This window comes from Pleuronectes platessa, chromosome 5 (genome assembly GCF_947347685.1).
Source record: "Pleuronectes platessa chromosome 5, fPlePla1.1, whole genome shotgun sequence".
NCBI lineage: Eukaryota > Metazoa > Chordata > Actinopteri > Pleuronectiformes > Pleuronectidae > Pleuronectes > Pleuronectes platessa.
The window spans coordinates 18,524,379-18,549,278 of record NC_070630.1 but is presented as its reverse complement, the minus strand read 5'-3'; the positions used below and the strand labels follow the sequence as shown (position 1 = coordinate 18,549,278).

At 41.6% G+C, this 24,900-nt stretch overlaps 1 protein-coding gene across 1 annotated transcript in view; it reads left to right on the top strand.

Moving 5' to 3' along the window:
- Nucleotides 1–1,789: 1,789 nt before the first annotated feature.
- The window catches only part of LOC128440027 (solute carrier organic anion transporter family member 1C1), a 39,508-nt gene continuing 16,397 nt past the window's right edge, over nucleotides 1,790–24,900 (top strand). The window contains exons 1-2 of the mRNA XM_053422602.1: nucleotides 1,790–1,899; nucleotides 19,875–20,016. Of these exons, the coding sequence (XP_053278577.1) occupies nucleotides 1,804–1,899; nucleotides 19,875–20,016 (238 nt within the window). The 5' untranslated portion in view covers nucleotides 1,790–1,803. The remainder of the gene's footprint in view (nucleotides 1,900–19,874; nucleotides 20,017–24,900) is intronic.

The following is a 24,900-nucleotide window of genomic DNA, read 5'->3' as shown; positions in this document are numbered from 1 at the left end:
ACCAAGGGGTTGAGGAGAGGGCAGTACGTGAAATAAGCAAGACAAATGTGTGGACTTAGAAAGACAGGGAAAGAAAGGGGTCATTATTTTTTTTTTTTTGTTGCTTTATCTACTATTGATCGGACCAATACTGATCATGCACAATGTAGGAGTTCAAACAGTTCTTTCCATACAAAAATGTCAAAATCTAAATTTACCGCGACTGCAAATGATCAGCCGTCAGTGGCAGACAGCAGTGACCAGCTAAAACCTCCCTGCAGCTTTTCTGGTGGATATTAGATTGTAATCAGTTATACTCCAAGATTTGTGTCACAGCAATTTACATTTAATTTGTTTTACACCTTTCTAATGAGTAAATCACATGGATTTAATGCGTATATAATAAAAAACAAACGATTCATTAGAACTGTTGCTTGTGCTTCATCCATCGAGACAAACAGCAACAAAAGGAATCAGATAAGAAACCACTCAGGCTTCTTTTTCCTACGCTGAATTCAAACAGCAACAGCTCCAACTTTACACAGGAGCTATAAAACCAGTGAATGGTTGGCATATGTGAGTTGTACATGCAGCCATTCTTTTCTTTGTTCGATCCACTCAGTTGACCAAGATGCCAAGAGAGCTCAGCCGAGGGTGGTACAGCCATGCTTGGGGCTTGCTCACAAGCATCGCACGGATACTGCATAGTTTGGCTCAGGAATGTGCTGCTGAAAATGCATGTTTGATCAGTTTTGCACAACACTGAAGCGAAGATGTATATAAAGATGGACAACGCGTCTCCTCTTCCTCTCGTTGTCGTTGGCTTCACTTTTGGGGAGCAGTCACGTCATCTATCTTTATACACAGTCTATGGTACATGCACATTTTGAATTCTTCCTGTAATAACACGGTGAACAATTGCACCCTGGTCTAGAAGATGATTATTGTACCTTAAAACTAGGGTTGGTAATCCTTGAAAAACTAGCAAGGGCCAGCTTACTTTGAAGAAAACAATACATCCCTCCCATCAACCCTTTCATCAAAGTTACACACCCAGAACACATGAACGTGCACTGCTTGACAGCAGCTAGAAGCCAACGCTTCGGTAAATCGCTGGCTAACTTCTGACTTTCGTCTCTGCTTGAGCGGCGTATGTCTTCCCTGCTGAAGTCTCAGGTCATGTGCAGTGAGAGCTCGGGCTGTGTGCGAGTAGGCAGGTTGCTTCGTTACAGACAGGTACACCAGCCAATCATTTTATTTTAGTCCAAATTAAATGATTGGTCTTTGTTTCATACAACGTTTCCTACACTGACCAAGAGTAGCAATGGGAGTTCAGTGGTTCATGTATATGAATAAATATACAGCATTGAGGTTCAAAAGCTTAAGGGTGTCCCACGCTTCACATCCACAGTTTATGCCTTATTCAATTTGGTCACATGATGCCAGTTACTGGCTGAACAATGTAGTGCTGATAAGTAGGAATGTTTAGTTTATGACACTGGTTTTTTAAATGGTTAACTGAAAACAACCATCTGTTGTTCTGAAAAAAGAGCAAAAATAGCATGCGTCACTTCCCTGTTGACTGTTTAGTTGTGACTTGAGATTGAAGATCTCCAGAACAAATACAGGGACACATTGTTTGTGTGTTTTTGTCTCTCCTCTCTCCTCTTCCGACTGCTGTAGACATGTTTCTGTTTTTGTGCCGAAGATGAGAAGTGAGTCACATGCTTGAATTATCCACTTGCAGGGTTGCATGCATCAGTGCCAAGAAATTACATTACGTGGGAGACTTCTGTTAAGGAGACACAGAGACATTTCTGGAGGATGGAGGACAGAGCTGAGCAAGGGCACACGCAGGAGAATGGACGCGGTGACGGCGCGGCCAGAGAACCCCGCTCCTCTGCCTGCAACAGCCTGAAGGTACACACTCAAACATGTTGTGACAGTTTCGACTCTGTATATTTTACTTTTGTTTATTTTTGTTGTTCAAGTACTTTTTTTTCATATAATAAATATGTTCAGCAAAAGATGAATCCATGCAAAGTGTACCAGACACACAAGTCTTATAGCAACATTTTTCAAACATTTCCCCATAAATCAAACCTTGTCTAAAGAGCCTCATATTAGACATTGAAATGAAATTGACAAAAGACAAACAAAAGCTGCTGTGATGTTCTGAAAACGCATCACTTTCCTCAGACTGTCCACTGCTGCCGCTCCTCTTTTCAGCCTCTGCCTGAAATGCTTGGTTTTAGCTCTTGTCTCTTTAAGGCCCCTCTCCAACCAAAGCCCAGTCCGCTCTGATTGGCCTGATGGCCACTTTTGTTGTGACTGGTCAACCACTTTCCTACCACGCGTGTGTAGGAAATCTCGACCTCCGCAGTCTGTCATACTCTTACTTTACCGGCCTTTGTTAGGCGATAAAGTGTCAGATTAGTGTAGAATAGTGTGAATAACGCAAATGAATTATGCAGAGACTGTTCTGTGCTTTTTGGATCATCTCTGTCCTAGAGAGCAAACTGATAATCTGCTAGTTAGCTAACAGTTTAAGCAGACAGGGACATTCTGTATTTTCCATTAACTCTTGTCTGACAACTGCAGATCATATGCTTATTCTTTTTAGTTTATCTTTGTTTTGGTTCAGGGAGTCACTCAATGCATATTTCCCCCATTTAGAGACCTTAAATAACTGTACCATATTACCCAACCATGCTCTCCCACATTATCAATCCTATTTAAAAAGTTAACAACAACTAAATAAATCTTTGGAAAAAAACAACTCACTGCAAATTTAATTGCTTGAACACATAACAAACAATTAGGAACATTGTCATATACCCAATAAGTTTGTCTGCTGAAGTGAAAGTAGATGTGTGTGTATAGATCAGAACTAACTAAATAACAAAATTACAGCAACAGCCCTACAAGTCAACAATTGGACTGTGTCTGTGTCTATGAGGGACAGTGTACATCTTATACCCATGACCTCTTGGTCTTAATGTAAAGCCATTAGTCCATAGCCAGACTAACTGAATCCTGCTTCTGTACTTCTATTTATCCCATCAGTTAAACTTCACATGGCAATTATGTCAGCTCCTTTAGTTCATGAGTACAGGACAGGATATATCAGGTAGCCAGTCTACACACACTCATCATCATAAAAGGGTACTGCTTTTAAGTATGAGCCTCACCTTTTCCTGGAATTTGTCATGGCTGCACAGTGCTAATGCTTCCTTCCTTCCTTTTGGTCACAAACATAACACAACTGATCAAGTCCCCATTGTTGTTTGTTGTCAAAGTCAATAAAATCTGATTTCAAAGTTCATATGGAATTCAAGAAAAGCCTGTAGACAACTCAATCTTACCTCAAAGTGAGCAATAGTTGCCGTCAGGGGCTTCACATGATCTTACAAGGCAGAGGGAGTTTATTTACATGTCAATGAATTTTAAAACAAGGTAGTTGCATGGCTGCTCTGCAGGTCTCTATCATGTAACATGTGTATAATTATTACTGTAATTATTATTATCACTATAAATTTGCACAGCTATTCCTGGTCTCTCCCTCTCTTCTCCTCACCCATTTTTGTCAAGCTGATTTCCCTTGGTCCCTTCAGATTAAAAGACATGAGGCGTGAAACCCATACAGGAAGTGATGCGAAGGTGTCATTAGTAATTTGGATGTAAATCACTTTAGTAAGAGAACATAGCAGAATACACAACAATTAGGCTCCAGGATTAAAATGACAGAACAAGAAGGACTACAATGAGCATTTAGAGCTACATTAGCAATATAATTGGTCAATTTTTTGGCAAGAAATTACTAACTCTAACCCATGTAACACTATTCAAAGGACTCGAACAGCTTGAATTTCACTTAAACAAGATAGAATGAGTTGTTCTAAACTTTTGTCCAGTTATGTACATGTTTAAGCCCAAACCGTGCAAAAATAACTCATCAAACTAAATTGGGCCAGGTTCCTGCTCCCACATTATGGTTTGATACATTCATCGAATCATTAACTGATTGATAGGAGCACCTTTCTAAAGTGATAGCTTTAGGCAGTTGCTAGAGAATGTGGTACCGGAACATGTGACACAAGTGACCTCTGGCATCTTGAACCCCTAATCACGGTTGTGACTCGACATTGGACGTGAGAGTCAACCAGCTGCAACCATTTCCTCTGCCAAAAACATAAAAGTTAGCAAAGCCCTAAATGAGATCAGACACCATTGTTGCCTTTTTCCACATGAAAGTGACATTAGACAATGGTGCTTAAGCAGCTTATCATAATACAGACTGCAGTGGCAGGTCAGACTTTTATTTCTTCTCAGAATTGTTTGGTTCCCTGACCGGCTGGGTGGGTGGGCCCTGACACAGCCTGTTTCGACTCTAATCCGTTGCTTTATGTTAATTCCGTCAGTAAGACTAGAACTTGGGTGCAACAATGATCATTCATTTCTTATTAAAGTATTATGTATTGTACTTTTTCTTCTACTATTTTGGAGATAGACAAATCTGAGAGTGGACATTTCGGTCGGTCTTCACTTTTTAGGGCTGTTTGGGGGGAGAGGGGGGCGGAGCACTCAAAACAGGTCAATCTGAGGAGGGCTGTTTTAGACAGGGTAAAAAGGGTGCTGTTTTAAAGGATCCTTGTGGTATTTTGACAAAATTATGTTACAGACATTTCATCAAGACCCCAAGGAACCATATCAACTGTGGTCAAATGGGCATACAATGGGTCCTTTAATGGTTGGTGCTCGGGTTAGATTAGGTTTAATTTAGGATAAGGTTAAAGGGGTTAGGATTAGGTGTATGACTATTATTGTGTGTGTGTGTGTTTGTGTGTCTGTGTGTGTGGCTGTGTGTGTGTGTGTGGCACAGATTCAGTGTGTACAGTAGTTCCAGTCCTTTACAAAAGTCATTGAATGAGATAATTTATTTATTGTACCAGCGTCCATTGTCTCTTTTATTTGTAACAGAACAAGGTTTTAATAGAGGGGTGCTGTCTGACAGATTATATTCTGATTTCGCTGCTAGCATGTGATAATGACCTCGACATGTTTTACAGGGATAATCTTACCTTTGCATGACGCTGCAACTCCAGCTTCTCCTGGACAATTTGTAATTTAAAACAGGGGTTTGACATGTAGGAAAACAAAGGGTTTGTTTTCTCGCAGAGAGTAAGATGAGAGGCTTGAATCCACTCTCACATGTGTTTGCTAAACATGAAACTAAAGCCAGCTGCTGGTTAGTTTATCGTAGCACAAACAATAGAAACGCAGCTAACCTGGCTCTGTTCAAAGGTAACAAAATCCTCCCTTCTCACAGAAGTACGTTCTGACCGCAGGCGGATAACAGGCAAAATAATTTTCCTTGGGAGGTCATAATTGCCCAGGTTTTGACTCTAGATGCCGGAGTGTAGGTGTGTTGAAATTGTATACACAGTGCAATTAAAGCAATTTTCACTGGGACAGTGCCTGCATTGTAATTACAGAATATCAAATAATAGTACATTATAGTGCCGCATAAATAGTCTTCCACTAAGACTAAGCTCTCAAAGACCATCAACAAAAGAGTGACTTTACTTAGATATAATGGGATTAGTCGTTTCAGTAGTGCAGCTGGTATTGTTCTAAAAGCCTTTAATTGTTCGAGAAAATGATTTCGGTCCACTCTTACAAAGATTGGCTTCTACAACACTTTAACCAGATTTCTTTGCTTCAGTTCAGTTTCCATGGTCTGGAGTGAAATAGTTTCCCTGCTTAGCAAACATATCACTGCACTTGTCTAGATAACATTATACTTACAAACTTATAAATACTTTTTATCAGGTGAAAGGTTTCTGAGGTCAGGACGTGCAGCAAAGGTTTGAAAACAATTCTGTGTAAAGGGAGGAAGACGACAAAATGATTGAAGCACCTTGCGTCCGCCCGAGAGGTGGGGAGACATTTTTTTATTTTGTGATATTAATTTGTTACGATTTCTGTACAGAAATGAACATTAATAATGTAATATTAATAATATATAGGTAGTTAAGGGATTTTTTCAAAAAAAATGTCCAGTTCTAGCATTTTTAAGGCATCAGTACTATTTCAAAAGTATCAATCTAACACCAGTATTGTAAAAAAAAAACAGTACAAAACCCTAGAGAGCAAATACCAATACCCGTAAATCTGAATTGTGGTTGTGCTAGGGGCAAACATGCTTCAGCCGTTTTAATCAGTTTTTAGTTCCCTTTTTCTTAAAAAGCAATACATTTAAGGATTTTCCTATATGAGAGCACAGAATTGTAAAAATACATGATTTTTTCAAATAAGAGTGATTTTCCACAAGCATATGTCTGTATTCCACTCAGCAAACCATGTCTTTGTGAGCCACTAAATAACTGAAGTGGCACAAATGGAACTAATCTGCCAATAATCTACTTATGGCCACCAAAACTGACACTGGTGAAAAAGCTTGAGTTAGCTCGAGCACAATGAACTGTCTCATGCAGTTTTAAAAGAAAAATGAAAAATGCTACACTGATGTTGACTCAATTGTTATTGCTGCTGCACACAATGAGGATAACTTCAATTATTAACAAGTTTCACATCAAAACCCACCTTGAGTTTCCCAGATCCCACCGCTAAAATTAATGAGGATAGCCTGGAGTTGTAGTTATGAAAGCGTTTTCCTTGCTTTGGAGGGAAATATACATGTATGCAGGCTTGCGTGCGAGTGAAGCCCCCCCTCCCCAGGAAATGCACATGTGATGAACCACTTTTGATAAATGCCCTGCAGCATGTCCTAGTGGTCAGCATGATCTCAAAAGAAGTCTGTTTGCATTGACAGCCGCTCACACATCACAAATGGAGTTTCTGAACTAGGAGAGGAGCAGGGAACTGTTTCTCAAACTCCTGATTATCACACTATTGTTTTTGTACATGCTGAAAATCTCTCTAACTCTGTTAACGTGGTTTCACCAGCATCGGTAGTACAGTCAGCTGCTTCTTATTACGCTACCACGAAATGGTCCAAAGGTCAAACTGTGTCCTCGATGCTAATTTCTATCTACAGGATATACCCTCTTTGTTTAGTGTGCACGTAAATAATGTCTACAGCCATTGTTCTTTCTATGAACGTGTATGTCCGCTGCCTGGTCATGTGTTACATGATTCTCATGTTTACTTCTTTTTTTTCATGTCAGGAACAAGGCTAGAAAACACAACATTAACAGGGGGACAAGGGGGATCTCAGATACTCAGGCTATAGGCAATACAAAGATTTATTCTTCTTCTGCTCATGAAATCACTGCAGCGAAACCGCTGTTATGTCTACATAATTCAAACTGTAAAGGAAGGTGTCAACGTAGAGATTAGAAGTGAATGTGGAGGAAGGATGAAGAGAAAAATAAAGACACACAACAGAAAAAAGATTTAAGAAGACGTGGTGTTCTTAAATGGGGTTTTCTTGCACACACACACACACACACACACACACACACTAACACACACACACTCGCACTCGCACACACACACACACACTCACACTCACACTCACACTCACACACACACACACTCACACATAACTAGACTAACTAGAAACAGTTCCCTAAACAATTGTTATGTTTCTTTATCAAGATCCAGGAATTATGCTTTTAAAAACAGTGATAATGTGGAAAATCGTCCTACCTCACAATGTGCAAGAAAGTAAAAAAAAGAAAAATCCTGGATCCACTCCCTCATCTGGATACACACCATCAATTAATGAGTGCTTTCTTGGTTCAGGCCACACACAAAATTTCATGGAAATCGCTTGTGGAATTGTTTGCGTGATCCTGCTGACTAGTAGCCTGGATGCCAGACGAATTTAGCCCCGCCCACAACATTTTGGTCGGGCAGTTCGGTCTGGAGTCGCTCCATTGGGAAAAAATTATGGGGCGTGTTTCAACTGACAAGGAAGTAAAATTCCTCTTCGCTCAATTGGATAGACCTACAACCAATCAGAGCAACGTAGTATGTGACGTATGCTAAGCAACGCATTGTGAGTTATTTACTGGGTTCACACCGGACGCTTCAGCGCAGCGCCAAGCCTTAAATAACAGCTGGCTCCCATCCACTCCCATGTTAAAACATTGTGCCGGTCACACCGGAGGCTGAAGCACCGCGAGGCAGCCTTGGCGCAGCGCGGTGCTTCAGCCTCCGGTGTGACTGGCACAAAGCCGTGCAGCGATCTACTGGATCAACGGGTGATATTATTAGCGCTGCCCGGCGGTTCAGCGTCGCTTCAGTGTCCGTTGTGAACAGCCAAGCGCCGGGGCGATAGGGATTAGCGCGGTGCTCTGGCGTCGCCTCCACGTTCTGTGTTCCTCTTTCAAAATGAATGCGCTGTCGATGTCTTCTAAAACAGACTCAATGGCATCATCTACACATCTCAGCTCGCCAGCGGCAGGCATGTTTGTTGAAAACGAATTCAACCCGAGGGCACTGTGATGACGTGGTTGATTACGTTACCGTTGATCATCTGTCAATCATCGTATAAAGCCCGCCCTGACAATCTGATTGGCCCGGTCGGGCCATAATTTTTTCCCAATGGAGCGACTCCAGACCGAACTGCCCGACCAAATTGTTGTGGGCGGGGCTAAGTTCGTCTGGCATCCAGGCTAGCTGACTAGGGCTTTAAGCCTGAAACATGCTTCTGCGACTGCGTCTGCGTCTTTTCACGCCGCTGTGGCGCAAGACTCGTTGTCAGTCATGCTTCCCCAACCGTTGCGCGTCTTACAAAGCAATTCCGCGCCAGAACACTAGGCGGAGTAATGCTTTTTGTCGAAGACGACCTGAGAGACGCCTTCTTTCTTCTTCATCGATTGTTTATTTACATAGCTACTGCGGCTCCTTGTAGCCTTTTTCAGGCGGACAAATACGCCAGTCAGTGACGGGTTATACAAGTGGACATACTTTCGGATCTCTTCTGCCAAACGCTCTTCTATTTGGTCCATATTCATTCTTCTAAATCTCCCGTTGTTTCTGCCTGTATTATGGGGCATGAAACCGGAAATGCAGCTCCAGAAGGGATGTAGAGCAGACCAATCACAGCCTTGCGGGCTGAGTGAGCTTGCGGAGCTTTGCCGTAAATTTTAGAAAAGGGGGTCGACACCCGTCAGCACGTAAGGAGGGATACATAAGCACGTAAGGGACCCGGAAGGGCTCTTGCGCTTACGGGCCCGTGAAAACGCAGAAGCATGTTTCAGGCTTAAGGAAGAAACACAGACGGATACATGACTTCACAGCAAAATCAGCATATCCAAAATAACTCAGACTTGACTCTTTTGAAGGGTCCACACCACAAAGTGTTAATTTAACGCACCATAACACTTATCAAGTGTAATTATTGAAATTGAATCTTTCCTTCACCCATAATCTAAAGTTAGCGCATTTACATTTTGCTTGACAGGGAGATATTTCTGAAATACCTGGATAAAAGATGTGTAAAGTAATATTTGTCAGGTTTTATTAAAAAGTTACAGATGCATGCTTTATTCCTAGAATGATCTCTACTAAATATACAATCAGAAATCAGCAACACATTTCTTGTTGAAATATTGTGTAGTGGAATCAGACAGAGTGGACCTCGTTCTGTAGAGATTTCTTTTCATGCTTCAGACGTCACAGGTGGAAAAGTCAGAGGGAGAGAGAGAATACAAACCATATGGGAGGATTTGCTTTCATATGCAAACATGTGACTGTAGATTAGATTAAACCGGTCGACAATGCTGAACGCCTGGTTTAACACAGCGAGTGGCAGGTTTCACCATCATTTGTCACTTAATACAAAAATCTGAACATCCCAAAGTGAAAAACTGCAACATTAACTCATAAAATTCTGCAGATATAAAGAAAACTGAAGGTAGGAGATATTGAATTCTTTGTTATTTTTTTCCTTGAATCCAAAATTCAAAAAATCTTAATAATATCCCCGCCGAGGGGAGAGGAGCTATCTTTATCAAGTCCTGAAAATGTCCATGCAGTGGGGGAACCATGCTAACATTGTAACGGTGGAACACACAGTCCAAATTATTGTTTTGTCTTTTCATTTCCACGTTGGTACTGAAGGTTCAGCGCTGTTTTCTGCTGGTTGTGTTTACTGTGTCTTTGCAGACTGGAGACCACTGATCTAGGATTACAATTTAAATTAGTTCAGAACATTATAATAATTAAGTTATATGTAGAACTATTTTGGCTTCATTCAGTCATTGGATCTTGGTTGTTTCAGGTCTGAAACAGCAGCAACATGTCTGATCATAAGGGGTAGAAACCTTTAAAAGACTGATCACATTTGGAATGTGGAATAGTGAAAATGTCAAGTCAGTTGCTTCAGACATTTTCTGTATATTTCCTGCCAGCTCGCCAGTTAAATGTCCGTAACATGTCTGAGGGGGTCCATGTGAGAATGCACCAGGAGAATATCCTAAAAAATTCACAGCGGGTGACGACATTTTTAACTCATGTTGGATGTAAAACTATAAAATATCTCATGATGCAAGAGAGATGCTATTCACTTAGAAGATTAAAATAATATATGATTTAAGCAGAGTATGTATACGTCATGTCCTTACTGCATTCTCTAACTGGGAACATTTTCCTGTTGTGATTGGGAACACATCTGTCCCGGACAGTATCCTGCTGCGCTCTTCATATGGGAAAGGCAAAAATCCAGAGGACCTCTTGACTAAATTTTCGCCAAACCACATTTATATATGAAAATGCCTTTGCTCTGATAAAAAAGTCTGGCGATGTGGAGATATTTCTGTCCTGCTTGTGTTGGAAGTGGTGAGGAAGGTGCAAGTAATGCAGACTGTTAATTGAGTCAATTTTATAATGTAAAAACCTCTACAGATCTTATTCAACCCCTTCTTGTGCTTTGAGCAGGTTTAAGGCCCGTTTTGATGTTGATAATGACATTTTGAGTGGATGTGTTTATTAGATGGCATTTAGTCATGACTGATAGAGTTGACCTGGGTCTACTCAGTGTTCTTTTTTTTTGATAATTTTTTTTATTTGGAAATGTATATGAACACCGAATACACTGAGCATACATTTTAACAGACATATCCATAGTTTTTTTTTTTTTTTTTACATACACATACAAACAACATCCCACCCACCCCACCCACTTGAACATGTAGTACACACACCTAGAATAACGAAAAAAGAAGATAATAGGTAAAAAAAAAAAATAATAAAAAAAAAAAAATTATATATATATATATATTCTGTACGCTACTTGATATAGGGTCCTAGTGCAAGAAATATTGCTATGGGGTATCAGGTATAGTTTTGAGTTTCCCTATGTATTTCAAAACCGGATCCCAGGTGGAGTAGAAATTGTCCCTTGACCCCCTAAGTGAGTATTTAATTTTCTCTAATTGTATAAAGTGCATCAGGTCACACATCCACAAAGACGCTTTGGGAGGGTTTTTTGATTTCCAATGTAATAATATTCTTCTGCGTGCAAGCAGAGTCACAAAGGCCAAAATGTTTTTATAACTTTTCCTTACTATAGAATGTCTTCGGTCTGTGATACCAAATATAGCTACTGCTGCATTGGGTTGGAAATCAGTATTGAGCGCCTCAGATATTGTTTTAAAGATCATAGACCAGTAAGTGACCAGAGCAGGGCATGACCAAAACATATGGGTTAAGTTGGCAGGGGTGGGATGGCATCTGTTACAACTAGCATCTGAATTAGGATATATTTTAGCTAATCTTGCTTTGGAAAAGTGAGTCCGGTGTAGAACTTTAAATTGTATTATACTTAATTTTGCACAAGAAGTGCTGTCATTCACTCTTTGTAAAGCACAGTTCCACATGTCATCTTCCATGTCTTCCCCCAATTCATCTGCCCAGTCCGCCCTTATCTTTGCGATGGTTATGGTTTTAAGAGAAGCTATACAATCATGTATTCTAGAAATGAGCCTTTTTGAATTAAACGGGGATTCTAGCATATCATCTAAGCCAGACATTGAAGAGAGAATTGGAAAGTTGGGGTCATGGCTCATAAGGAAGTGGCGTGCTTGAAAATATCGAAATAGGCTAGATCGAGGAAGGCCAAATTTTTGTGATAAGTCGTTAAAGCTGGCAAATACACAATTTATGTACATATCTTTAAATTTAGAAATGCCTTGTCTTCGCCAAAAAGAGAATGTAGCGTCTATTTTAGCTGGGGGGAAGAGGTGGTTATTGCATATAGGGCTTAAGCTAAGAATTTGTTTGAAACCAAAGTACCGTCTCAATTGAAACCAGATCTTCAAAGTATTGATGACAATTGGGTTGTTTGTGAACTGGGAAATAGAAACGGGGAGACTGGAAGTGACCAGAGCCGTGAGAGATGTTGAGATGCATGATGTAGCCTCATAGTGGCACCGGTCTGTGTCTGGAGTATGAAGCCAAAACATTATTTTTTGAACATTTGCAGCCCAGTAGTAGTAGAACAGATTAGGAAGAGCTAAGCCTCCCTGTAATTTAGGCCTCTGTAGAAGCTCTAAACGTACCCTAGGGTTCTTGCCATTCCAAATAAAAGAAATAAAAGCGCTATCAATACCTTTAAAGAAAGACCTAGGAAGGTAAAGTGGGATACATTGAAACAGGTAGAGGAATTTGGGGAGCACACTCATCTTGATGCAATTCACTTTACCTGCCAAGGACAAGTGGAGTGTTCTCCATTTCTTTAGATCTAATTTGACTTTATCAAGTAGAGGAGCAAAATTTTCCCGATAGAGGTTTTTCATATCTCTAGTTATGTTAATGCCCAAATATTTAAAGCCATTTCTAGACATTTTAAACGGTAAAACATTCTCCTGAATTTGAAGAGCCAAGTTGTTAACAGGGTAGCATTCACTTTTACTAAAGTTCAGTTTATACCCGGAGAATTTACCAAATCTTAACAGAGCATGGAGGATATGAGGTACACTAAGAATAGGGTCCGAGACACATAATAGTAAATCATCGGCATATAAGCTTAGTCTATGCTCTTCTCCTCCTCTAAAAATTCCACTTATTGATGGCAATGATTTGAGTGAAATGGATAAGGGCTCTATGGCCAAGGCAAATAACAGTGGACTAATTGGACATCCCTGACGGGTCGCTCTCGACAGGGTGAAGTACTGTGATTGCCTGCCGTTTGTAACCACAGAGGCCTTGGGTGAGCTGTAAAGAAGTTTAATCCATGAGATAAAATTTGGACCATACCCAAATTTCTTTAAACACGTGAATAAATATTCCCACTCAACCCTGTCAAAAGCTTTCTCTGCGTCCAGCGAGATGACCACCTCAGGTACCTCACTGGACGCAGGGGAGTGAATAATATTCAAAAGCCGTCTGATATTTGTAAATGAGTGTCGACCCAAAATGAAACCGGTTTGGTCAGCAGAGATCACATCAGTCATTGTGGTTTCTAGGCGTAGGGCAAGAGTTTTAGCTAGGATCTTCACGTCACTGTTTAGGAGGGAGATGGGTCGGTATGAACCACATTCTGTATTCTCTTTACCTGGCTTAAGCAGGAGAATAATCGATGCCTCAGTGAGTGTTTGTGGTAATGACTAGGGATGAGCGAGTACAGCATTATCTGTATCTGTATCTGTTAACCATATGAATTATCTGTATCCGTATCCGTACTCGATGTGGGCGGGGCCTAACCCGGAAGTGGGTGTGATTTAACCAGGAAGTGGGCGGGATTTAACCCCGGAAGTAGGCCGGGTTGTCTTGAAACGGGCGGGGCTTTAACCAGTATGTTATTTTAAGCATGCAATTGATATGGGTTGATCAAAAATTGTTATATTTATTGCTGATTAGAGAACTATACACAGCAGCATCAGCATTGAGCTTCAGATCAATGATTTTGATCACAATAGCAAATGAACTATTTACAGAACAAGTTTTGCAACAATGAATACAACACATGCTGTTGCAATTATGAAGTGAAATGTAATAACAAGTATTTTCATAATCAACAACCTTCTTTTTTAACTTTGACATTTTTTTATGATTTTTGTATTTTTATTTTTTTTTAAATTTATTTCCACACCAGGTGTGTGTGTGTGTGTGTGTGTGTATGTTTATGTGTGTGTATGAGTGAGTAAGAGAGAGACAGAGAGAGAGAGAGGGGGGCGGGGAGACTGTGTTCTACGCATCAAATAGTCCGATGCTGTTTTTCAGATCTGCATTGACTTTAATGAAGACCAGTTGTTCCACATGGCTAGGGTCTAAGTTTGCACGCTGTGGACTGACCACATTTCCAGCTGTGCTAAAAACACGCTCAGACTGGACACTTGTAGGTGAACAACTGAGATGCTGCAGTGCAAAGCGTGTAAGATTGGGCCAGCATTGAAGCTTGCCTGACCAGTATTTCACTGGGTCATCGGTAAGGCTGATGTCCCCATCTGCCAGGTAGGCCTCCACATCACCTGATGGTAAATGTGTCCTCATTGGAATAGCCGATTTCTTTTTCTGCAGGAAAGACAATACTGAAGTGCTGCTGGTGTCAGGTGTCTCTTCTGTGTTTCTTGCAGGTGTAGCCACAGGGTTACAGAGCTCCATCCTGTTGAGTAATGTCCTCTTTAGTGCCTCCACATCAATATTGTCTGGAAAACAGCTGGCTTTATATCTGGGGTCAAGGAGAGTGGCGAGCAGAAATGTGGAGTTTGCAAAAATTGGTTGGAAACGCCATTCTAGTTCTTTGCTCAGATTGGCTGCCAGTCTCCTTGCTGCTGTGCCTAACTTTTCCCTGGACTCAGCCTCAACATCTTGGCCCAGCCCCACTGTGGCATCCTGATCATCATCACCAGCCATGAACTGATCAGATTCATCCTCAAATTCCTCACCAGCTGCAAGACCTCCCACATGCAGTGACCTGATGATGGAGCAGAGGCCATGCAGGAGGGGGGTGACCTCAGAGATGGAGGCGCTGTGTTTTGAGAGTGCCCTTGTGACCTCCTCAAAGGGACAAAGAACAGTGAGCATGTCTGATGCTAACCTCCACTCATTTGGATAGATGATTGTTGGAGCTCTACCCATGTTAGACTCCTGTGTCATAATCTGCACAGCCCTGCGCTGTTCCAGCAGCCGCTGGAGCATGTAGAACGTATAGTTCCACCTTGTTTTTATATCTGTTATGAGCGTGTGCTGGGGGAGATTCAACTGTGTTTGCAGCTCATGTAGTCTGTTGCTGGCTTTGCTTGAGCGATGAACATGGCCAGATATGATCCTGGCTTTGGAGAGAAGGGATGTCACACTCTGTATCACTCATTATTCTGTATCACTGATCGTGAGAGAGAGAGAGAGAGAGAGGGGGAGTGTGTGTGTGTGTGTAGCTTAATTTGTAATATTTGTTATACCACTACTACCTACAACGTGTCAGACACTCAGTGCGTGAAGTAAAATAAAACTGGTTAGAGCCTACTGACGGTTTAAAAAAAAAAAAAAATCCAACGAGAGAGACGCGAGAGACGCGAGAGAGAGAGAGAGAGACGCGAGAGAGACGCGAGAGAGAGACGCGAGAGAGAGAGAGAGAGAGAGAGAGAGACGCTAGAGAGAGAAGCCAGAGAGAGAAGCCAGACACTCAATGCGTGAAGTAAAAAAAAAAAATTCTCCGACAGGCAGAGACGCAACGCGAGTCGCTTTCTACCAGCACCACGTCTGAACGAACACACGTTTAACAGAACTCTACTGGTTAATAAGTAAGTACAAACTGAAATAAAAACAAACTTCAAGCTGAAGAAACCCTAAACGTTAACGGAAAAGACCCGCGAACCTGAGTGACTGAGAGACAGAGAGCTGTTCTGTGCGTGAGTGAGCAGAGCGGTGTGTGAAGGGGAGGAGCGCTGTGACGCTGTGTGAGGATTTTCATTCAGTCCGAGCACAGATAATGACTCGTATTACTCGTATAATACTCGTGCTCGGCAAAAGTGCTTTATCCGTACCGGATACTCGTTTCAGCCGAGTATCCGGCTCATCTCTAGTAATGACCCACGGGATATAGAATCCATAAACATTTCAAGAAGAATTGGGGATAGTTTCTTAGAAAAAGTTCTATTGGATAGCCGTCGGGGCCAGGTGTCTTACCACTTTGCATTGCCATTATTGCGTTAATAATTTCAGACAGTTGCAATGGGAGTTCGGTCTTTGTCTTATCCGTTACCTTTATGGAAGGAGCCTCGAGATCCCAAAAGAAATGTTCCATATCAGTTCTATCACTGGTTGCCTCTGATGTATACAGGTTAAAATAAAATGAGGTGAATGTTTCATTAATTTCTCCCGGGTCAATAGTTAAATCACCATTTGGTTTCCTTATTTGTGAGATTTGTTGAGAAACAGATTGGGACTTAAGTTGGTATGCTAAAAGACGGCCAGCTTTTTCTCCATGCTCATAGGCATATCCACGTGATTTTAACAACATTTTTTCTGTTTTACCGGTTGACAACAGGTTGTATTGAGTTTGAAGGTCAAGCTTTTTTTTATAGAGTTCAGGGGATGGAGACGTAGAGTACTGAGAGTCTACTGTGCTTATTGATTTAATAAGCTGGTCTTGTTCAAGTCTACGCATCTTATTGATTCTTGCTGAGTATGATATAATCTCACCTCTGATCACAGCCTTCAGTGTCTCCCAAAGCAATGAGGAGGAGATGTTATCTTTTTTATTGGATTCTATAAAGTTATCAATTTCTTTGTTTATCAAATCACAAAATGAACTGTCAGCCAGTAAGGTTTTGTCTAATTTCCAAGGAGGGCGTTCCGAATTGTTAGGAGGAAACACAAGATCTAGTAAAACTGGGGCGTGATCCGATTCAACTATGGTTGAATAATCTGCATTTGTGACAAAGGGAAGAAGGTTTCTATCAATAAAAAAATAGTCTATTCTGCTGTATGAGTGGTGGACTGGGGAAAAGAAGGAGAAGGATTGACCAAGTGGAAAAAGAGAGCGCCAGGGGTCAACACCTCCTATTTGATCCATAAAAAAAGCTAAAGATTTGGACATTTTTGAAGGGTCTGTAGATTTAGGATTAGAGCGGTCCAATATTGCGTTAATTGTGCAATTCAGATCACCCCCTAAAATTAATTGTTGTGAGTTTATGTCTGGTATTAATGAGAAAACTATACCCATGAATTTATCATCATCCCAGTTTGGGGCATATATATTAACCAAAACGACAGGTTTGTGGAAAAGTAGCCCAGAAACTATGACAAAGCGCCCCTGTGGGTCAGAGATAACAGTGGTAGCACTGAACTGAATTTTTTTATGTATCAATATAGCTGTCCCACGTGTTTTGGAATTGAAACTTGAGTGGAACATATGTCCCACCCAAGCTTTTCTGAGTCTAATTTGATCTTTTAACAACAAATGAGTTTCTTGAAGAAATGCAATTTCACATTTTAAATATTTAAGGTGATTGAATATTCTAGCTCTTTTTACAGGTCCATTCAAGCCTTTTACGTTCCAGCTAATAAATCTTACATCAGTCTTTCTTACATTAGTTCTTTGTTCCATGGTTAATCAGAAAAAGGATAGAATTGCAATAATAACTGTAAAGCAAATAAATGGTCGCAACAAAAAAGTGTACAGCTTCATGAATGACCTCACTATGAAAGAGTGGGATAAAGAAATAATAAAAATAATAAATAAATCTAGTGGTGTACCATCCCATAACCCTGTCCCATACCCCAGACATAGACATAACTAACACTAAGCCTATACTTGTTCCTCTCCCTGAGGCAAGCTGCAGGCATAACACTGTTTCCAAAAACTTCCGGTAGAACATCATCTTCTTGCTTCTAGCTAAGAAGGCTCCCAGTAATGTATATTATATTAACAAGCTTAACACAAAGGCCATGAAGGCAAAAGCAGGGCTAAGGGGACAAAAATATTATAAAATAATAATTAGACGTTAAAAAGAAAAAAAAAAAAAAAAAAAAAAAAATATATATATATATATATATATATATATGCACATCCATGTAATGGGAAAGCTATGTGTCCCCTTCTCTTTTGTTCCCCCTAAGTATATATTAGCCCATACATAACATGAACGTAAGCACACAGTAACACAAGATCCGGGCCACTTTTTTCCCCCCACCTTCTAAACATGTTATCCCAAACGTAGCGTGGGTGAAAGCACAGTACCTTAAAATCCAGGGCGTATGTCAGAATAGTTGCAAAGGCAGTTACGCACGTACACAGTAGAGTATGCGTTATTTACCGTCCGTCTCCAGGCCAAACAGTGAAGGCAAACACTGCCGCATTATTACTCTTTACCAATCCTCTGATCGTAGAACCTCTGAGCTTCATCAGGTGAGTCGAAGGTGAGCACGTCGTCCCCGTGTGTCACGCGTAGCCTGGCGGGGTAGATCAGGTGGAACCGGACGTTCTTTTGGTAAAGGGCTTGCTTTATCCCGTTAAATGCAGCGCGCTTTTTAGCGAGAGCTGCGCTGTGATCTTGAAACATCCTTATGACAGATCCTCCGTACCGCAGCTCGTGATTCCTTGCCCAGCGCAGCGCAGCCTCCTTCTGTTGGAATCGGGAGAAACAAACCAGGAATGTGCGCGGAGGTTTTCCTTGTCCAGATCTGAAGGTCGGGGACCGGTGGGCTCACTCCAGTTCGGGCGGCGAAGTGAAGACCTCGGGACCCATCACCTGCGTCAGCAGCTCCGACATGAATTTAACCGGGTCCTTGCCGTCCTCGCTGCCTTCTGGTATGTGCAATATACGGAGATTGGCTCTCCGCGATCGGTTTTCTAGGTCATCGAGTCGAGTCAAGAGAGATTGGTTTTGGGTTTGGAGCGTCTTAATGGTAGACTCCACAGCGCATACACGTTCAAAGTTATCACCGGACACAGACTCCACTGAGGTGAGGCGCTGTTGGAATGTGTTCACTGTTGTTTGGAGTGAGTCCATCGAGGCTTGTAACGGCTTTGTAGATTCTTGAATCAGGAGAGAGACATCATCCCTTAGTGTGGTTCTTTGCTTTGCAAATTCTGCGCCCAGTTGATCCTTAGAAATGACAGCGGCATCCATGGTTGCTCCGGGTTCTGAAGTTTTTGTCGCTGTCAGAGGGCTGTTAGCTGAGAACGGTGCTAGCTTACTTGCGGCGCTAGTAGCAGCACGTGTAGCTGGGGTTTGTGCACTGCAACCCGATTTAACAAGCTTCGAATTGCTCATTTCAAATGGAAACACTTGAATAAACCCACTACTGATGGTTTGTCAAAAACACTGGGAAGAAAGCTTGGTAAAAAAAACGAATATAGCAAAAAGTTGACTGGGAGCCTTCTCTCGTGCGTCCGCTCACCACATTTACAACCGGAAGTCCTCTACTCAGTGTTCTGCTACCTCATTATAAAGCAAATTAAAACAATCAACATAATAATACACAGGGGATTCCTTTCTTTATCTTAGCTATATTTATCACCATCTATTTATAGGTATATATAATTTATAATTTTTATTATGGCTATTGTATGTGGACTACTTTACCTCTTTTATCAGTAAATTCATTTGTCCGCAGTCGCTCTCAGTTCACACTCTCCAACCCACACTGTGTTCATCTCCGTCTCTCTCCTCCCACTCCAAAGCCCTTTCCTTCATCTGAACCTCATTATTACTACGACGCTGACACTTCTTAGTGACTGGATGTTGGACCTCTGGAAGAAGGTTAATGAAGGGAGTTCATGCACAGGGGCGACCACAGCGAAATCACACAAGTGCTTCCTCATCTCTCTGCTCTTTGAGGACAAAAACACATCCCACAATCAAGTGGATAAGTGATAATGGCATACAAACAATGTGTGTGTTGTTTTAACGCTGCTGTGCATATTAACACCTTTCTTTGTTTTGTTCTTTTTTTTCATCTCGCTCTTTTCCAAGATGTTTCTAGTGGCTCTGTCCTTTGCCTATTTTGCAAAGGCCCTGTCGGGGAGCTACATGAAGAGCACAATAACTCAGCTGGAGAGACGCTTTGACATCCCCAGTTACCTAATAGGTGTCATTGATGGGAGCTTCGAGATAGGTGAGTTGCCCTGCCAGTCACTGCTCTTATTCTCTTGTTTCTGTTTACCGCCCGTGTGTCATAGGCTCCCCTCCCTCCTTCCTTTCTGTCTTTGGGACAGAAATATGAATGGGTCACTGAGATATTCACGCTGTGGATAAAGGATTCATCAGGCTACCAAGAAGAGGACAGGTGTGTGTGTGAAGGTGTACGTGAGTGTGTGTGTGTGCGTGAGTGTGTGTGTGTGAGTGAGTGTGTGTGTGTGCGTGTGTTTGGTGAGTCATAGTGTCAACCAGGGACACAAAGAGTCTCCAAGCTGTCCTTTTGCTGTATAGAGTCAGAATTTTGAAGATATTGTGATGCTATTATAGTTTCTCTATACTGTTTCATTTAATCTGTTTTTTTTAGCGATAAACATGAGAATTATTGGCAATTTACAAGCTTTTATCTGACATGTGAATCAGTTACGAGAAGATGGTCCCTGCGGGAATGTTTAAAATCATTTGTTGTGTAAGACAGACACAAACTCCCTATTTCTGTGTTGACATTTATCAAATATCACACAAAACCTTTGCTTGAATTGAATGACCAATACTGCTTTTCCCACTGGTAATGTAGGTTAGATTTTAAGGACACTTCATCGTTTAAGTAGTTGGTTTAAAAAGGCCAAAAAAAGCTGTTTCCCTTAGTGCTGCCACTCTGCATTATCATCTTCGTATCTAAAAGTAGAGAAAGATTTAATCCAGTCATCAATTTTGTTTTAAGTCACTAATCCTGTACGTTATTGTCGGGTTCTGGAGCCAATTCCTGCTCACATGATCACATTGGACAAGAGGTGATGGTGACAGCCTGTGAAGATGCCCAATCCACCGCAGGGTCCGAAATTTCAAAGGTCAGACATTTTGTGGATGCTTTTCATTCTTATAAAACGTTTCCTCACGTAAACAGAGCAGCACTGGTTCAATCAATATAAACATAAAAAAAAGGGGTTACTGTGCATAAAGCAGGTAGTCAGATTATTTCAATGAATAAATTCTCGATCCAACCACAGATTTAATTTGTGAAAATGCTGTTGTGCAATAGTAGTAGTAGATTTGACGTTGGCTAATTATTAATAATCATGAGAAATGATTATTAAAGTAGAAATTATTTATTAAAAATAATTAAAAATTATAAAGCTAGTAATTAAGAATAGTAAAATAATTAATTAGAAATGATACGGTTATCAATTAATAATGGTTAAATAATTAATGAAAACAATAAAATTATCAATTAAGAATGAAACAATCTGTAATTAATGCTTATCGTAGCGGGGCACCACCCTGGTTACAGGGACCAACTAGTCAAACTATAGTTATCAGTCTCAAGTGATAAAAGTTAAATTAATAATCTCAATATTTAATATTAATGATTATATAATAAACAATGAAGGGTTTTAAGTTCGAGCACAGGCTATAGTAATCCAGCTGCATTCACATACATATGTACAAATAATCACAGAAATACAAATACTTTAATTACAAAAGTATTTATTCAAAAGGGGAAATAAAGTTAATGTTATTTCAATGATTCTTCATTTAACAAACTCCAATATTTCAAAAGAAGGCAACAGCAGCAGCAGCACTTATCACAATGGTCACACATGTAATACTGAGTATCTACTGGTGTGTGTGTGTGGTCGTGTGTGTCTGCCTGTCTGTGTCTCTATGTGTGTGTGTGTGTGGGTGTCTAAAGAGAAAAGGGAGTGGCTATGGCGTAATGACGAGATAACGTTGTGATGTAGTCTGGCCAGGAACAAGATGTTACGTTCACGTACTTTCAAGATGGAGGTTTATGACCCCGGTGACGACATGAGGTCGAAAACAAGATGGCGGTCGGTCGCCTGTTACACAAAGGAACTTTAGACAAAGGGATTTCTTATCTCCTGGTTCTGGCGCCGAATGGCGTCGAGATGTATTAGGGCTCTTTAAATCTAGAATTTTCTATGCCACATGAAATATGTAAGTGTAGGTCGGGACGTGTGTAAAAACAGGTTAAGGAGAAAAGAGAGAGAGAGAAAGAGACATCAAAAAAACATCGTCTGAGACCAGCTACAGTGACTTCACCACTCAGTACACAAATTAGAGTTGTGCACCGATCTTTTAACAGGTTAAGTCTCTGCAAACTTAGTCGGACGATAACAGTGCTGCCGGAGGCTCTCTGTCACGGCGCGAGGCACTTTAAAACATTCGACAATGTAAACAAGGAACCGGAAGTGACGCATCGTTCCCTCGTGTTACACGGCTTAAAAACAGATCAGCGATCTACAAACAAACACACTCAAATAAACATGACACGCTAAGTATTTAAACCAGTCTCTGCCCAGACAATAAAGCCTCTTACTGTGACCTCCGTGGTGTTGCTTGCGCGTGGCGCGGATTTTCCAGAAGTCCAGTGAATCTCGTGTTGTGTTCCTCGGGGTACATGCGGTCAGCGAATCCCCGGAATTAGGTGAAGACGTCATGGCTTGAGCTGGATAGCGCTGGTTCATCTGTTGCAGCGGCTTCGTGCTGGGACCGGATATGGAGCGAATTCGTCTTGCTCGTGGAACGGAATTCGGCCTCGTCTCTTCTGCGACAGAATGATGCTTTGTCCTGCAGGGATTAACAGCTGTGTCGCAGCTGTGGGGATCGTGAAAAGAAAAGTCTGTGATGCTCGGCCGGCGAGCGAGTTCCTGTGCGCGGCCTCTTCAAGTTAAAATAACAAAAAGTCCTATCAAAATAAAACGTCGACTGAATAAAGAAATAAAAGAAACGTCTGTAATTGCCCCCTTTAGCAACTGGAACATCTGGGAGGCCCCGAAGGGGTCTGTTGACGTCTTCAGAGAGCAGGAAAATGGCAGCGATTTTTGGGTTACCAGGGCTTTTATTAACCTGTGGAGGCCCAGCCTCCTTGAGGTGTGGTCATGGGATGATGCTGGCTTTAAGCCAATTGAGTGTCAGAGGTCAGATCAGAGTGGGAACGGCCAGGAGCAGAGCAGGGGTTTCTGGGAAAACCCCAGGGAGGAAGTTACCAGAGGAGATGCTATCTCCATGCTTGATCTTAGCTGGAAACTTTAGAGCTGGTTTCATCTTGGCTCACAGGCCTTACTTTTACGACTCATTGTGTGGATCCCACCACATGGCCAGTTCAGCAGGGACTCTTGCCCAACAATGCGCAGCTAGATAGTAGATCTGGCTTACTGCTGCAGTACAGACCATTCAGTGGCAACGTCTTGTGTATAAACTCCTCCTCTCGGTGTACCTGTTAGATCCACCAGATGACCCCAGTCTCAGCATGAATCTCTGCATGTCTCTGACACATAAGCTGCTTACCAACATGCACTGAGCTGCGGAGATCCTCTGCAGTTACTCAACAGGATGTGCATGTGTGAACGACTTTCTGCAGACTCTTCCCTCCTGGCCCCAGAGAGTCTACAAGCCCACAGGAGCCAATGTGAGAACACGGCGGGAGATCCTCCGCTGGATTCACTTCGAGCTAGTGAAAGATATGCCCAAAATAAAAAGATAACAAATATCTCCTGATGAAAAAGCAGAGCCAATCATGTAGAAGACAGCGACAAAGATGTCGAGAGAGTTTTTGGTGAACACTGTTGCTAATGTGCTGTTAACAAAATCATGTGATCTGCAAAGCGGAATTAATACATTACATCGTGCCTCTGCCGGCTGCACCACTGATGCTGGAATGAGCAGGGAAGTGCTATCAGAGCAGGGGCGTCCCTCTCTATCTACACCTCTTGCAGATTCATCTCTTCTGAGAGCACCTTCTCTCCACAAATGCCTCGCTAGCACTTCTAATGTGCATTTGCAGTGAACTCCCCGACATGATCTCCTTTACCTCCTCTCCTAATGAACAGATGTAGCATTTTTGCGTAGTTCAAGCTCTTTTATTGTACTGAAGCTTTTTGTCATCCCTCGGTTGTCAATCACTTTGCCTAAGGGCAGACTCCAAATGACAAACAGGAAATTCAGGTTATATAGGTAACAGAGCGAGAGACCCACAGAGATTCTCATACCACCTTTCTCCTTAACTGTCAGGCAGGTTGTTTGAGCCCACATTGACATCATAGGATTAACAACGAATAATTCACCTTTTCCTTCAATAACATTGTAAACGTGTGTGTGACCTGCCAATGCTCTGATTAAGGTTATGTGTATCTGCCAGAGGAGACAAAAGGTGATGACGACACCTCTCACGCAGCCAGGACCTGAACACCCTGGATATCTCTCCATTTCTCCGTCTCCCGTGGAGAGCATGTGGCTAGGCAACAAGCTTTTTCTATAAGATCGTTGCCCCGGCAACAAAGAGGCAGAGCAGGGCACCGTGAAGAGGAACGAAAAATGGAGGGAAAGTGCGAAAGAGAACAGAGTGGAGGGAAAACAAAGGGGCAGAGGAGGAGTTGGAAGGAAAAAATAGAGTAATCTCTGTAGGACCCTGCTGATGTTCATGCAGAGTTATACAAATGCTGCATGAATAATTCTTGGTATGTTCCAGATTTTTACAGTTACATGTTCCAACTCCTCACTGTACACACCTCCAATGTACAAGAGTCACTGTAATTACCATGTACACTAGGTAAGACTTAATGACGTCTAAGAATTTCTTCTTCACTTAAAGGTTCCACACGTCCTTCTACTGTGATTACATTACATTTGATGGTCTCTCTCTCTCTCTCTCTCTCTCTCTCTCTCTCTCTCTCTCTCTCTCTCTCTCTCTATCTCTCTCTCTCTCTCTCTCTCTAACACACACACACACAGTTCCATTGTGACAGCAGCTGAAGGATTGTTCAAGAGATTGACGTCATCTCCTCAAACCAATCTTTACAGTTATAAAAAGGGTCGTAGCAATACGACATGAGTTTTCCGT